The 15,880-nt window shown below is 47.0% G+C and overlaps 1 protein-coding gene across 1 annotated transcript; it reads right to left on the bottom strand.

Annotated features, from left to right (window-relative positions):
* Window positions 1-607: 607 nt before the first annotated feature.
* Window positions 608-15,122, bottom strand: DOLPP1 (dolichyldiphosphatase 1). Its single transcript, XM_082067594.1, has 8 exons — window positions 15,026-15,122; window positions 7,648-7,748; window positions 5,906-5,990; window positions 5,546-5,645; window positions 4,581-4,679; window positions 3,186-3,314; window positions 2,340-2,429; window positions 608-1,388 (listed from the first exon to the last, which is right to left on the bottom strand). Exons 1-8 carry the CDS (start codon window positions 15,099-15,101, stop codon window positions 1,352-1,354), a joined length of 717 nt encoding a protein of 238 aa, XP_081923720.1. The 5' UTR covers window positions 15,102-15,122; the 3' UTR covers window positions 608-1,351.
* Window positions 15,123-15,880: the final 758 nt, after the last annotated feature.

Below are 15,880 nucleotides of genomic sequence, written 5' to 3'. Positions count from 1 at the left end.
CAGCCACAGATGGCAGGAACATCCCCCCAGGGACGCAGCACCCAGGGAGCTGACTGCCGGGGTGAAGAAGCAGAATGGGACAAGGATGGAAAGCAAAACTTGCTTGGAGGAGCTCCACATTCGAGGTTGCTACTGCAGAACTCCGACCAAGCCAGTAACCAGCAGGAGCCTCTGCTGGGACGAGCTCGCTACTCCAGTTCACAGCGGGATTCTAACGGGACTCCTCAAGAAATAATTCACACAACAGCTGAGCTAGTTATTAGTCATTTGCCATGTTATTCATTTATGGTTGTCACTTTGTTCGTTCTTAAAAAGCCCTCCCTTGAGTTTTAATAGGAGAAAAAATCCAGTGCTTAAGACAGAGACTCGCAACTGAATTTTGTAAGGCTTTGGGCTGACTCTTACATGTAACCAATGGGCTTCCTAGTGCCATCAGCACCCCACTCAGTACAACACCAGAAGCTGTACAGATCACAGCAACCCTGAGGTAATAAAAGTATAATATAAAGGAAGAGATGGAGTAAACATGAGATATGTATGATAATCTTGCCACCTACAAGAGATTCTGAGAGAGACACTCTTGCTAATTATACAACAGGAGCAGCAGTGGAAAAAAAATAGTCAGTATATTTCAGTTTTTCCTTTGTTTTACACACACACTCCCCTTAACGGTACCCGTGCAGGCTTCCCTGCAGAACTGTCACTAGTGTTAAAAATCATATCTTCAGTCTTTCCATCCATACAAAGTGCAGTTGGAATTGATTTTGATCTCCCAAACTGGTTGCAGAAAGGACAGGAAGTTTTCCTCTCCCTTCTGCTTAGCTCACCCCATCCTAGTTCCCCTCCCTCCTACGAAGTTCTTAAAAATTAAAAGCCCTACTTAAGCATGGTCAACTTGAGATTAGTTTTGTCATCATCTTCCAAACAAAAGAACCAAAACACACAGTCAATACCTCACCCACCCCAGAAACAATAGTTCAATTTAAAAAAATAAATAAATAGTGTGTATATTTCATGCTGAAAAAAAAAAGTCACAGAAAGGATTCATTTTTGGTTTTCCCTCCCCCGAACATGACACCAGGCATTTTCTCCCCCCGCCCTTGACGTAGACACGATGGTACATTCCAACCGGCAATGTGCATCTGTGTTGAAAAATGAGTTTCTAACTCCTGCACGGTCCCACATGCATCAGGGAGCATCCAGCTAGCTGCTAAAGCAGAGCAAAGGCTTTCAGGTTTGGGGAATGGTCCCTGCCTGTTCCTTTGGTCCGTCTGGTAAAAGGCTCCTCGCTGCTCCCAGGTCTCTGCTCGTCTCCGTTAAAACGTGCGCTCTGGTCCCCGTGTTTCCCACGTCACTGGAGCTTCGTACCCAGCTTGCGCTGTCTGTTTCTGCAACGGCAACACGGAGGGTCAGCATGGTGGCCCCGACGCCGTCGCGGGGTATTGTGGCAAACCAGTGGGTAAAATAGGAGGATTAAGTAAGGCCCTGCTTAGCTCCACATAAAAATAAAGCTGCCCCTACCACAGTCTACAGGAGATTGGTCCTTCCTACTCTTTATAGTCCTAGAACATCCACTGTGTCTTAAGGGTGCACAAACTCACGTGTGGATGCAAGATTATAAAGATTCCTGCCCCTCTGCTCTGGTGAGACCTCCCTGCAGCACTGCATCCAGCTCTGGGGTCCTCGGTGCCTTTCGGAGAGGGGCCAGAGAATGATCTGAGGGCTGGAGCAGCTCTCCTGTGAGGACAGGCTGAGAGTGTTGGGGTGTTCAACCTGCAGAAGGCTCCAGGGAAACCTTATTGCGGCCAATAAGAAAGATGGGCACAGACTTTTCACCAAGGCTTGTTGCGACAGGACAAGGGGTGATGGTTTAAAATTAAAAGAGGGGATATTCAGGCCAGATATGAGGAAGAAATTTTTTTACACTGAGGGTGGTGAGAGCCTGGCCCAGTTTGGCCAGACAGGTGGTGGATGAACCATCCCTGGAGACATCCCAGGCCAGGCTGGACGGGGCTCTGAGCAACCTGAGCTGCTGAAGATGTCCCTGCTCAGGGCAGGGGTGGCACTGGGGGAGCTTCAAAGTCCCTTCCAACCCAAACCATTCTATGATTCTATAAACAATTGCTTGCAAAAAAAACATGGGCTAGGGAGCCAAAACACTGGTTAAATGAAACTTTTTTTTAATCTCACAATCCCCAGATTCACCTTCTAGATAGAGTAGTTAACCTACCATTCAGTATCGCTTTACTCTGCACTATCCTACCCACGTATTAGAAAACAAATTAATAACTACATCTGAAAAGCCACCTACAGCTCCCCCCCTCCCCAGTAAAACTCACCTTGCTTCTGCTCTCGTGACTGTGTATTCAAACCACAGGATGTTCGGAATGAGGCTGGTGTCCCGGATTAAAAAAAACTCTGAAATTGGCCTGAAAACGAACAAGGTGGTAGAAAGCGTCAAATAATTAGAGTTTTTCTCCACCACAATTTTGATTTAAAAAAAAAAAAAAAAAAAAGGCACAAAAACTGCTCCAGACTTAACATTACTATTCTATTACCCTTCAGGCTGTGAAAGGGGCTCCTTGATAAATTTAATCCAAAAAACCCCACAACTCTTCTTTTTTCTTTCCTTATACAATGTTTCCAGACTATACTACATCTAAATGGCTTTAGCAATTTCAGTAGCTCATCACATGTCCATTAAGAAAGGTCTGTTCTGCCTGACAAGCTTCTTCAGCGCTCTGCCACACCTTGCAATTTTACTAGGGCTTTACAAACACAGCAGTTTATTAAACTTCCTCTCTCCCCCGGCCACATCAGACAAAGATATATGTTCCTTTGTATATGTGTGAGGAACAAGCAGGTTACACAACAGTCAGTATGCAAAACTGGGACAGAACCCAGGAATTCTCATGTCTAACATCTGTAACTCGGGTGGTTCACAGAAGTCTGAGCAGCCCGTTTACAGTCAGGGCTCGCACAGCTATCACTAAAATTTTAGAGACTGAAGTGTGTTTTGCTTCAGATACAAGATACAATTTTGACACTGCTCGATCAGGAAAATATTCTTTTGCCAGGTAATTCAGCTACACCTGTGCTACCAGCTCATTGCAAGGGACTCAAATGAGGAAAAAGCAAATCTGCAGACTTGCAGGAATAAAACCTCCACAAATAAAGAGACTTACCATGCAGCTATCCTTGGGAAGAGAGGAGTTAATATCTCTTGTGTGAAGGCAAACCAGGCTATGGCCATAATGCTTCCTGCCACACCTCCGTATAAGACTTGGCTCCAGGTGTGGTAAAGCAAATAAACCCTGTGGTGGGGAAGAAGAGTCAGACAGGCTTTAAAACAAGAGGGCTGGACCCTCAGACTTTCTGACCAAGCTATCCTCCAGATGTTAGAAGTAGTTACTTTTTTCTTTCTTTTAGCTAAAAAAAATAAAAGGGGGGAGAAAAACTGTCTTCCTTGGTACAGCAGTTTTGGCTTAGAGTGCTTCTAGTTCAAGCTTAACTCAATAAACCTCCACATTCTTATTCATGTATCTCTGGATTACCTGAGGAACTATTACTGTTGGTTCTCACAAGAGACTTTTCCAAAGTCAGCAACAGGACAAGTCCCCTCCAAGCCACCAAAGCTGGGGCTTAAAGGCTTTTAAGAACACAGATGGCATTTTTGTTGTGATTTTGTCGCTCTCAAATGTGACAGCACGAAGGCTGCACCACCACAGTGCTTTGACTGGGACTGTGGCCATTCAGAAAACCATGTGAATGGTCTGGTAAGTTACCTGTGCACGTGAGCTACGTGAGTCACATTGAAAATGCTTTTCAGCCATATATCATAAAGCTACTAAGATCACCTTATCTGACCCTCTGCCTCATGCAGGCCACTTAAATTTCCTTAAATTTTCATTTTAATTAGACCATATATCTCTTGTGAAATTATCCTGTCAGAATTTTAAAAATAACCAGCAATAAGGAATCAGCTCTAGCGTACAGTCAACTGTGCCAACAGGTTATTACTTTCCTATGGAAAACATGGCCTTATTTCTAGCCTGAATTTGTCTAGTTTCCAATCACTGGAGCTCGTTTTATATGCATGCGTATATATTTTTTTTAACCTACTAAAAAGAAAAAATTGTTACCGAAGTTTCGTTTTCTTTATTCATCTTAATACAACTAAATCTCGCAAGTCAAACAGCTATAAATGTTTTTATCAACTAATGCTCAAGCAAAACAGTCTGATCAAGTGTCGCAAGGCACATGCTGCAGAGGCCGGTGTGCCGGGGCACGGCGCAGGGCTGTCATGGTTAGTGAGGCGGTGAGGCTGGAGCATGGCAATGGATCTGATGGGGGTTTGGGGCAGGCTCGGCCAGTTTTGGCTTTTATAAATGTGAAGCACCACACACACGCAGCACCTTTGCTTATTTGAAGGGTCTCGTGGCAACAGAGCAGCTTCCGCAAAGCTCTGACTTGTACAACGCAGTCGGGTTAGGTCAGAAACGCAGGATAACGAACAAGTCTCACGGCTGTCAAAGGCCGCAAGACTGTATGAGAGCATAAGACAAACAATTGCTCCATACCTACTATATGAGACTAGCAAAGCCACTGTGACGAGGCAGATGGACAGCACATGTCGCCATAGTAAATCCAGAAACCTTGCATTGTTTGTTTGGTGCATTCTGAAAGAGATGGAGAGCCATTAGCACCGTGGCAGGGAGCTGAGCGGTCCTTACCTCTGTCCTCACTACCTCCAAAACCCCCGGAACGCTCTACTCCAGTGGGGTCATGGGCAGCTCAATACCATCCCAGCAGCAACCTGCCCCACTGGCAGCAGTTACAGAGAAGCCAGAAAGCCACACACTTCTCTCTCTCTCTCTCTCTCTCTCTCCAACTGTTAACACGGATTGCTGTGATGGAAGGCAGAATGCTCACAATTACGGCATTTGATGCAAAAGGCACGTGCTGAGCATATGCAACAGGGAGCCAAGACGTCAGAATCCCTCCATGGTCCACAAAGCTCGGAGGAACCGTGAGTTTTGTCTTCCTCCACACACGGAGCCGCAAGACAGAGCCATGCCCCAGCGAGAATTTCAGAAAAGCACAGCACAGCGTGTAAGACCAGTACTGGGTATGAAAGATGAACTAAAAAGTCATGCAAGTGGGCGACAGGAATCACCTAAAAGATTGCAGACAACCCCACTGACAAAACTGAGTAGACACATGAGAAAGCAGCTCTTCTTTCCTCCTCCCTGTTCCCCCCCCTCTTCCCTCACACTGGTGGATCATCCTGGCTTAGAAAAAGCAAATCAGGAGAGCTGGACCCAGATAGGCAGAGACCCACCCGTACCCTGCGGTTTTCAGCAATGGTAACTACCATCCTACATTCAGATGGAGATAGACATGCTTCATCCACCCTCGCCACAGCAAATTGTGCAGTTCCTTGGATTTAATTCCGTTATGCCACTGAAGTGGCACACAACAAGGGAGCCATCTGTTTCAGGTGTTTCAACATATTAACAGCCAAAACCTGACATTGAATTTTTACCTTAAATAAAGGAACAGAAAGGAATAGACAGAGAAAAACCACATGAATTGGGAGTGGCTGGACGGCATCCCATATTTTGTGGTCACTGTTGAATGGGCTTCTGGGAAGAGAAGAAGAAAGAGTATGGTCAAGGTCTACTCTGTGCATAGCAGCTGGAACGCTCCAGATGTGAAGCCAGACCACTCTGCTGGAGTGTGTGCACATGAGTTCACAGGACACGTCTCTGCTCAGATGGCTCTGCCAGCCTTCTTACACCCAAACATCCAAAGCCAACATGAGGCAAAGGGGGAAAACACCCTCCGACCCCCCACAGTTAGCATTCCGCTCCAAACTCAACCGACACCGTGGGCCATACCGTACCTTCGCAGGGCCGAGGCTCCCGGATTACATTTTTTATTAACCAGTTCACTCCCTCGTTGAATGCCAGCCCTCCCAAGAAAGAGATCTGTGAAGGCAAGACATGTCATCCTAACTCAAAGATCCACCTACTTACCAGGCTCTCTCTGGTCACAAAACCCCAAACCGTATGTTTCTAGTTTTCTTTTTGGACTACTTAAAACCAATGGCTTCAAAATTCTCTAGCTGCAGAAGAAAATAATTTCCTTTTCAGCTCATTTTGTGTATTTGGAAACACATTGTGTACAGGCAGCTTTTCAGCAGCTGATACACGGAAAGAAACGAAAATGACACTGTACGGGAATTACATTAGCATACTTCCACCAGCAAGTGTAAAAAGTGACATTTTTTAACAGGGCAGGTTTTAAGTGATTGTTTTTCCTTAACGACCAACAGGGGGAGTGCACACACCATTATTTGAGTAAATAGGTGGCTTTTTAGGATTTCTGGCTATTCTCTCTATTAATATTTTCATCTTAGAGTTGCTGTCTTTAGTTTAAAATGAAGTCACATTCTGGACTGAGCTAGACTGGTAGCATTTATTTTTACTCTTTAATTCAACAGTCCGTCCACCTCCCCTAAATTAGCCCTGCTGCTGTGACCGAATTCCCAGCTGGTGACGACACTCTGCCTCCTTCACACTCCATCCCCTTCCAGATGATGAAGCAATTTTTCATGCCGTGTCCTGAGCTATGGGTCAGGCTGCTGCAAAGCGTCGCTCTCCAGCACAGCAACCACTTCCCATGTAAAAAACTGGGAATCAACCTCAACACTTGCCTCGTTACCTGTACCTAGCAAGCCCTTCTATTATAAAAAAAAAGCCTATGAATTTGTGCAATAGTTACTCTAGATTATTCCCCCTTTTGGGTCAACAAGAAACTTTTAGGTTGCCAAAAATTAACAGCTGCCTCTCCTAGCTATCATCGGCTTCATAACCGAGAAGTCCTATTCCCAGGTCCCTTGAGCCACTGGTTCCCATGACACCATGGCCCTATATTAGAAATGTGCTGCCAAAATCCTTTTACTGGCCATATTTTATCTGTTTACTAAGGGCAAATGTTACAAGAGGTTTATACCCCCTAAAGGGAATTTATCCATGACACTGATTCACAGTTACCTGTCAGAGCAGACAGAAAGCATTATGTATTACAAAAACATCCCTTGGTGGTCATTTGGGCAGAAGCAAGTCTCTCTTGTCCCTGGTATTCGATGCACAGCTGGGAAGTGACCCTTATAGACAGATGTGCTCCCTTGGGAATCTGCAGATTTTATTTCATACCCCATTTGTGCCTCAGTACTGTTCGAAGCAAGCCCATCCTACTGAGTTACAGACACCACCTCCTGCACATGCTGCCCATTTTGCAGGAACCCACTAGTGCCACGATCCTGCTGGATCACAGGAGCGTTCCCACTCTGCAACAGCATTCTTTGGCTCCTTGGACACCTCCCTTGATGTTTTTGGACAGATAATGCCCAAAACACACCAGAGACTAACAGAAAAGTCAGTAAAGGCTAAGCGACTTTTAACCTGGTACAGATGATAAGTGATAAGGTGATAAGTCTCCTGCTGTTCTTTGACAGGAAGATCACCTTACCTGAGCCTGCTCTTTATAGACAGAAAAAGAAGAGTGAACACAGAAGCACCAGGTGACAAAGAAAAACACTTTTGTCATAAGAAGAAGCTGGGAAGGGAAAGAAGGACTCACCGTGTGAAGCTCTCTCTTGAATATGATGAGTGTTACAAAGCCAACAATAATGAATATTGGACCAAGACTCAAATAAGCTAAGAGCTGCCCCGAGAAATCACCTAGGAAAACAAACAAGAGAAACAAATCAGCTGGAACTTCACAGGTACTTGCCTGTCACCAGAGCGTGGGGTCAGTTGGTGCCACGAATCACCATGAGCAGAGCAGCAAACTCAGCACTGCAGCACATCTCCATTTTGCAGACCGGAGGAGGAGCCGAGGTGAAGGCAGCAGCGCTCACGTGCAGGTTCCAAAGCGGGGATGAGGAGCTCGGCATCCTTCAGCAGACATCCCTGCCAGCCAATTTACAACCACGACCATGGGTGTGGGCCCAGAGTCACTTTAATCCCACATCAGCACAGGCTGCTGCTGTGAGAAGCAGCATCTTTCCCTCCCCCTCATTTGTGTGACCTCCCTGTGCCAGCAGTTACCAACAACCGCTCCCCAAACAAATCCTTTCCAGCTCCCTTACAAAAATGGGTTAGTTTTCAGCTGGATCAGCTCCTTAATCTGTCTCACCATGTGTCTGCACGAACACTAGCATTAGCAAAATGAGCAGGAAATAAATGGTTTAACATATTGGGAGATGAAGGGGAAAGAAGGAGATGCTTTTTAATCAGTAGCCCACTTGTGTGACCCAGAAGTGACCTCCAGCCCGCAGAGCCACCAGTCTGCTCCCCAGGGTGAGTCGGGGAGCAGCAACAGGACATCACACAAAGTCATAAGGCACCTCAAAACCATCAGCTTTATCCTGAACCGTCACAGACACAGGAGTGGGCAGACCAAAGAACAATATATTTCAATCTAAGTTTCTCTCAGACACATAGAAAAGTATTTGGAGAGAAGGTATCAGCATAAACTCCAAGGAAACAAAAAAATTCTCAGAGTAATTTTGCTCCAAGATCAGCAACTGGCATCAGGAGAGCAAGAATTATCTACTAAAGAATCTTTAACAAGAGCAGTCACTGCAAAAATATGGTGTGAACCCCAGGAGCAGCTTAAGAGACAGGGTGCTTTCTATATCGATTCTCAGAGATTCGATCTTCTCCATCCCGTCACTGAACACAACAGAATCAGCCCCCCATTTATCCTTCCTCCCTCCTCTCAGAAGGAAACAAGATGCTTCTGGCAGGCTCTGCATTGGACTCATTCCGGGATCAATTCCACTGCACTATACTGAGTCTCCCCAGCCCACATTGTAAAACAGCACTTGGTAAAATGGACTTTAACCATTAGCCTCTGAATACTGGAACTGGCGAAAAAAACAGCGGTATTGCACCACTACAAAGTTCAAGCTGCTGATGCTATTGCCAGATAATTGTGGTTACATCAGGTGCAGTGCACAGATCCCTCTCGAATTCCAGACCCTGGGTTAGATTTGGGAACCAGCAACACCATCAGCAAGGATTACTTACAGGACTTTTAGTTTGCAACACCAGTGAAATAAGGAGAAGTTGGAGATAAAAACCCCAAGAATACTGGGTTTTCACTGGAGTGACGTTCTGTTTGTTTTTAACCTGAAAAGCATTAGAAAACACTGAATTTGAAACTTTTCTTGCACCATATGGCAGATGAGCCTCACATCAGGTGGGTTCCAAATGTATTGTGGTAACGCAAAGTGGATGTAGGCAGAGGACCGAGTCCTTTAATCGAACAACCTTAACACAAACATTTCAACTGCCCAGTTAAAATAGAACAGAGACAGCAATAACAATATTTTGTATCACTGTGGTTAACAGCAATCAAGCAGAATCACATTTTGAAGCCGCTCTTTGGAGGGGAGGAGGTAAATAAATAAACAGCTGTGTAGTGAAGGCAGCACTTCTGCTGTGCCCTGGGACTTACACCAGAACTCCCTCACACCATCAGAAATGTATTCGCTAGCTGAGCAGTTGAAGGCAGAGCTGCACTATCTAAACCAGCCCAGAAATGATGGGAAATCCCCAGGCAAGAAAGCTCTAAGAGAAAGGTCCATGCTGACCCCCCAGTGCAGAGTGTGATCGCTTGTGTCGCTCCTACCTATTGTCACACTCCAGCATGCCCGGAGATTTATTCCTAGGGAATTGCAGGAGAGCTGACACAGTTTGAAATCCAGTCAGATGTAGCAAAGTGGTCCCCACCCCTACCTTTCAATAAAAACCAAGTTTTCTTCATTTTACTAAATTTGGGAATTTTGAAGCAATTCCTCCAATCAGTAAGAACAGAGACAAAACCTCCAGAAAAAAATGCAAAAGGAAAAATCTATTTAATACATAGTTTGGGTTTTGGTTTAAATCCTGCTTTTTAAAAGTCCAGCCTTCCCTGGACATCATTTGTGGCTCAAGGTGCAAAAATAAAGAAACCAACTACCTCGTTTTTAGGCACCCAGGAGATAAATAGGTGCAACAGTCCTCATAGCTCAGCAGCACGCTGGTTTTACAGCCTTCATTCAGCATCGACTTCTGCTCTGATTCAACATCTTACCCAGCATTCTTTCAGTGGAAATATCTCAGCTTTACCACAATAGCTTAACCTGTATATAATGTAAAAATGTGAATCAACAGCACCCTAACCACATCCTACCGCAAAATCTAGCTTCACCACCGCTGCTTCCTATTGAAGCATCTATTTGTGGTGCTGCTGCCGGTCGTATGTTCTTCACTAGACCTATGTGTGCGAGCTGCGCAGACAACACGCAGCCGATTGTGTGTGACAGGCGTTTACACCAGTAAATATTCATGATGGATCGCCATTTCCTCCACTCGCACATAGCCTGATATCACAAGCTGTGCGACAGTAAAAATATCTTCAAGACGTTTTAAATTATGGCATAAAAGGCGCGCATCAGACATGAAACTTCTGCAGGAAGATTAAACATAAAACCCTACATTAAAGCAGCCAAACAACTGAGTAATATCTGCTTCTCCTGACAGCTATTACTTAGTTACAAAATGAGCCCTGCCTGGCAAGTTACCACCCTAAACAGAAATCACAGCAAGGGTTATCAGAACAAACATTCCTATAGGAGCAACACGGGCTGATACCGAATAACAACGAGAATTGCTGGGCCAAAGTAACACCCGGTGGGTTAATCCTGTACATTTGCCCCTCCGGCTCTGCCTGACTGTAGTAAACACCCTTCACAACTGAGGAAACAGGAACATTCTGTGTCATTCTGCAGAGAAAGGGTTTGGCACGCTGGGTTTCTCTCCTTAAAGAACTTGTCCAATGTGAGATGAAGAGGTCCAGAAAGTCACAGAGCTTTAAGAAGCCCAGCTGCACTGGAGAGAGGAAGTTTGTTTTTATTTTCTTTTCTCCAAATAATAATAAAAAAGACAAACAAACCAGGAACTCGATGTTTCTCCAGTGCAACTCAACCTACAGGCAGGAAGTCTCTGAAGATGAGTTTTAAGTCTGCAACACAAAGTCATCCCATGCAAAGCAACGCACACGGGAAAAAACAACCCTAATTATACACACAACGTGACAGGATTGTGTTTGGTTGGTATCAAACAAGAAACCCTCAGACTTAGTGTGAGCCACCACCTTCAGAGTCGTATCCAATGCTCTGCAGCAGCCAAAAAGGCAAGAACGTTTTAAGAGCGACACAAGTTACTCTCACAGCACTACAAAAATTTCTCAATGAGATTCTGGTGTCACCACCTAAAAAGGGATAGTAAAGAAAAGGCAAATAGAAAGGCGACAAAGATAACAAGAATGAAACGGTAGACACTCAGAAAATACCAAATAACTCAGATTTTCGGCTGAAAAAGGAAAACAGAGGACACAAGTGTTCTATAAAGTCATGCATAATATGGAGAAACACAGCAAACATTTGTTACCTCTCACTGCACATGACAGAGTGTTTGATGAAATTACTGAGCAGTGGACTTGAAAGCAGAAAAGAAACAATAACCATATTAAGTTAGAAAGCTCAGCGCCAAAGACACTTTGAGATCCAAAGCGGAAATGGGTTCGAAGAGCAATTAGACATATTTAGGGTATAGTTTTTATATATCCATCCCAGGAATGACAATCCCCATGTGATCACCGGCTGATTACCGGACAGACATACAGGAGGAGGATTATTCCTGCCTACCTGCCAGCAACCCCACACTGCCCCATCGTTCCCCGGTCTCACCAAAGCACAGTGGCTGATACAAAAGCTCCAGGACCAAACATTTCTGAAAGCGACACCAGAACAATATTTTTCAAGACTTTCCCCTTCAGCAGCAGCTTTAACACGCTGCCAACACAGCCATCGATGGTTTCTTTGCCCTATGTTTGATCTTGACACTTATTATACTATGGGCAATATATTGACATATACTATGGGCAATATATTGATGTATATTATATTATGGGCAACACCTCAGGTCTCCAGACCCCATTACTCACATCACTTTGCATCTGACTACCACAATGTTCATCCACTGCTTCTCATTTGATCTTGACAGCACAGAAAGCCCCAGAGAACTGAGCAGACACACAGGCAGTAGAGCTGGGGGTTTGGTGTTTGCACCATATCACTGTTGATAAGGAGAGGTTAGATAAAGACAAGGGAGGGTGAGCATCCCTCTGGAGATACTACTCCCCTTCACAATGACAAGCAGAAGCCCAAGAACGGGCTCTCTCTGCCAGACAGAAATCAGCAGTGGCTGCTTCTCACCTGGTCACAGCAAGAGGGACCATCGCTCTTGGCAGGTTAAAGCTGGGACGGCAGCAGCTCTGCACTTCAAGTCTTTAAAAACACAAGATTTTTTAAGAGGAGGCTGCACCTTGGGCCTCTGGGGTCAGCCAAGAGCAAAAGACAATGTTTGCCACACAACAAGGCAGCTTAATAATTCATGTTAGTAAAAGCAGGATCTATTCCTCACCCTGGCCCCGCTCTATCAGCACAAGGCTACATTAACTCCATGTGCTGTGCATACCGCCAACATCACCATTTTATAAATCTACTTTATCGAGAAGCTTTATGGACCTGGACTTAAGCTGTACAGAGACAGAACATAAAGAGCTTTCTAAATAATGTCTGAGCACTTTCCCCAAATCCAGATGAAAGTATCAGACCTGTCACCCTACTGCAATGCATTTTTCTAGACCAAAATCAAGAAACTCTCGTACCTCCAGCTGTTTTAATGTTTTATTCCTTTGTCTCACTTTATAGGCTTCAATAATTGCACGTTTTATCTAACACAAGTACAGTGTACATCTCCTCAATACATAACCCAAATTTCGGTGGTGATTTACCCCCTTCACACAATCATCTTCTCCATTTGCCTGTTTAAAAGCACTCAATGCAGAGAGAAAATAATCACGTTATGTCCTATTCTTTAAGATCTGACAGATAACCCTTGTGCAGAAATTTCAACCACCTTTTCCAAATCAATCCAACAAATAGCGCACAGGACACCCTGTGTATACTGCCAGGTTCCGATAAGGAGATAAGACACAAAGATAAATATATCAGTAAAACCAGAAAGACTATTCCCCTGGCTCCCCCAAACTGTCACAATAATACATTTGACAAGGGGGATGGCAGAAGAACGCACAAGGTGAAGGAAAATGTAAGACAGAAAAGGAAACGCCAATGTCTCACATAAAGTGTCACAGAAAACCATACAAAACAGCCACACTAGGCGAGCAGGGGGGAGAAATAATGTATTTCCAGCACCAGATCTTTTCAGTGTCATCACATTTCAAGTCTCCTGGCTCAATGGGTACTTTCAACCCAGAAGATCTATAAGCACTTCAGAAGCTTTAGGCACTGTACTAGTGAGAGAAGCTTTCATCAGAACCAAACCCAGCTATCGAAACAGGACACAGAGCAACACTTCATGGCAAGTCAGGGACTCGCCAGCAAAACTAGCAATATTGAGGACAGCATTAGCACCAAATTTTGGATTTTGACCAGGTGGTCACCACTAACACTCTGACACTTGGCATCCTGCTTTTTTTATTATCTTTAATGACAACTGGCTGCCAAAAAGTATATTTTTTTTCTGTCTCATCCAAAACCATCACAGCACAAAGCACCTGGAGAGGAGCTCCTGAAGACCACAGTTACTGAGACACTGTTTAGACAGCCACTATCTGAACTTGCTCCTGCACGCTGGTAGATCAGGGATTCATCCTCCTCCACCAGGTCCCCAGCACAGCCACAGATGTCACCAGGTAGCCAAGCCCAGCCCAGGGACGAGGCCACCCCGCAGATCACACAATGTCAGGGATTGGAAGGGACCTGGAAAGCTCATCCAGTCCAATTCCCCGCCGGAGCAGGAACACCCAGATGAGGTTACACAGGAAGGTGTCCAGGCGGGTTGGAATGTCTGCACAGAAGGAGACTCCACAACCTCCCTGGGCAGCCTGGGCCAGGCTCTACCACCCTCACCGGGAAGAAGTGTCTTCTCATATTTAAGTGGAAGCTCCTGTGTTCCAGTTTGTACCCATCACCCCTTGTCCTGTCATTGGTTGTCACCGAGAAGAGCCTGGCTCCATCCTCATGACACTCACCTTTTAAATATTTATAAACATTAATGAGTCACCCCTCAGTCTCCTCTTGTCCAGCTCCAGAACCCCAGCTCCCTCAGCCTTTCCTCACACGGGAGATGCTCCACTCCCTGCAGCATCTCGGTGGCTGCGCTGGACTCTCTCCAGCAGTTCCCTGTGCTGCTGGAACTGAGGGGCCACAACTGGACACAATATTCCAGGTGTGGTCACACCAGGGCAGAGCAGAGGGGCAGGAGAACCTCTCTCGACCTACTACCACCCCACCATGGTGTGGCTCCCGCCGGCTGTGACACACCAAGGCAGAGACCTCCAGCACCGAGCCAGATGCCCAGTAGAGAGGGGACACCGGCCCCACGGGGCTGTGGGGAAGGGGGCCACCCTGGGGGATGATACCATGGCCACCCTGGGTGGGGCCCACACCTGGAGGCCCAGGGGCAGCCGCACATGGCCCGGCACGCCCGAGGGCTGCGGGGTGGGGGGGCTGTATGGAGAGGAGACAGCGACAAGAGGCGGTGGGCCCGACCACAGGGGGTGTCCCGGCGGCGGGACAGACCCGCATTTCGCCCCCACCTCCCGCTCCCGTCCCCGCCCGGGCTGGCAGCCCCTGGAGCTCGGCGCTCGCCAGGGCGCATGCGCAGCGCCGAGTCCCCCCGCCGCTCACTATCCGGCAGCGAGTCCCACCGCCCCCAGCGCGCACGCGCCACCCGCCGCCTCAGGGCGGCCGCTCAATGGCTCAGTATCTCGCAGCCGCCAGCACGGCCCTCGGGGGTGCCCCGGAGCGGCGGGCGGGTCCCGCCGGGGGGGAAGCGGCGCGGCAGGGAGGCCTGGCGGGGGCGAAGCGAAGCGTTACCTGCGGGATACTCGACGTGAGTGAGGGAGACCGGCCGCCACGGCGCGGGGAGCGAGCACTCGCCGACTGCGGCCATCTTACCCGGATACCGGGTCGGGCCGCCGCCGCCAATCGGAACGCACTTAAGGGGCGGTGCGACCAATGGGCGGGGGCGCCGAGAGCCGTGGCCCAATGACGCCGCGCGGCAGGTGAAGCGCCGGCCAACCCGCAGCCACCCAATTAAAAATCCAACCCGGGGAGCGGCAAAGCCAATGGGCTACTAGTCGCTTCGCCCAATAGGAGTAGGACGCAGGTAGCGGGGAAACCAATCGGAAGAAAGGCGGGCCTCATGGCCCTTCGTCATTGGCGGAAGGAGAGATGCAGATTAACCAATCACCAGCTTCCATTGCCGCCAGTTCTTAGCCAATCAGCGGCGGCGCTGGGTGGCCAGCCCGGAGGCAGGGGCGGATGAAACGGCCCCGCGGGGCTGGAGCGGCGCCGCCCACAACCCGGGACGGGACCGGGACCGAGCTGCTGCCTCCTCCGGCCCCGCTGCCAGGGGATCAAAAACCAAACCATCCTTAAGACACCTCTTCCAAGCGTGAAAATAGATGATTTTTTAAAGAGATTATTTATAAATGGCATCACTAGGGGTACTACTATGTAACAACATCATTTCACGAGCCCAAACACATTTCCGCTTGCCCCTGGCACAGGAGGGATGAAGTGACAAGTGTTGAAAATGCCTCTTTTTTTCACTTTTTGTTTAAAACTAGGAAGACAATGGATTTTTTTATAGCCACATCTCCTTTAGAGCTCTGTAAAGGACGAGCAGCTCCCGTGTGGACATAAAATTCCTGTTCCTGTGTAAACACG

The sequence above is a fragment of the Streptopelia decaocto genome (genome assembly GCF_964273445.1).
Source record: "Streptopelia decaocto genome assembly, chromosome: 17".
NCBI classification, from domain to species: Eukaryota; Metazoa; Chordata; class Aves; order Columbiformes; family Columbidae; genus Streptopelia; species Streptopelia decaocto.
The sequence above is the reverse complement of the archived record's forward strand: the minus strand, read 5'-3'. Positions and strand labels throughout refer to the sequence as shown.

Excerpts from the sequence above, each read along its gene's own strand:
- DOLPP1 (XM_082067594.1), bottom strand. The coding sequence starts at position 15,101 with ATGGCCGCAGTCGGCGAGTGCTCGCTCCCCGCGCCGTGGCGGCCGGTC. Across the intron at positions 7,749-15,025 it reads TCACGTCGAGTATCCCGCAG|GTGATTTCTCGGGGCAGCTC; the intron begins GTAACGCTTCGC and ends TTGTTTTCCTAG. Across the intron at positions 2,430-3,185 it reads TTCCCAAGGATAGCTGCATG|GCCAATTTCAGAGTTTTTTT; the intron begins GTAAGTCTCTTT and ends GTTCGTTTTCAG.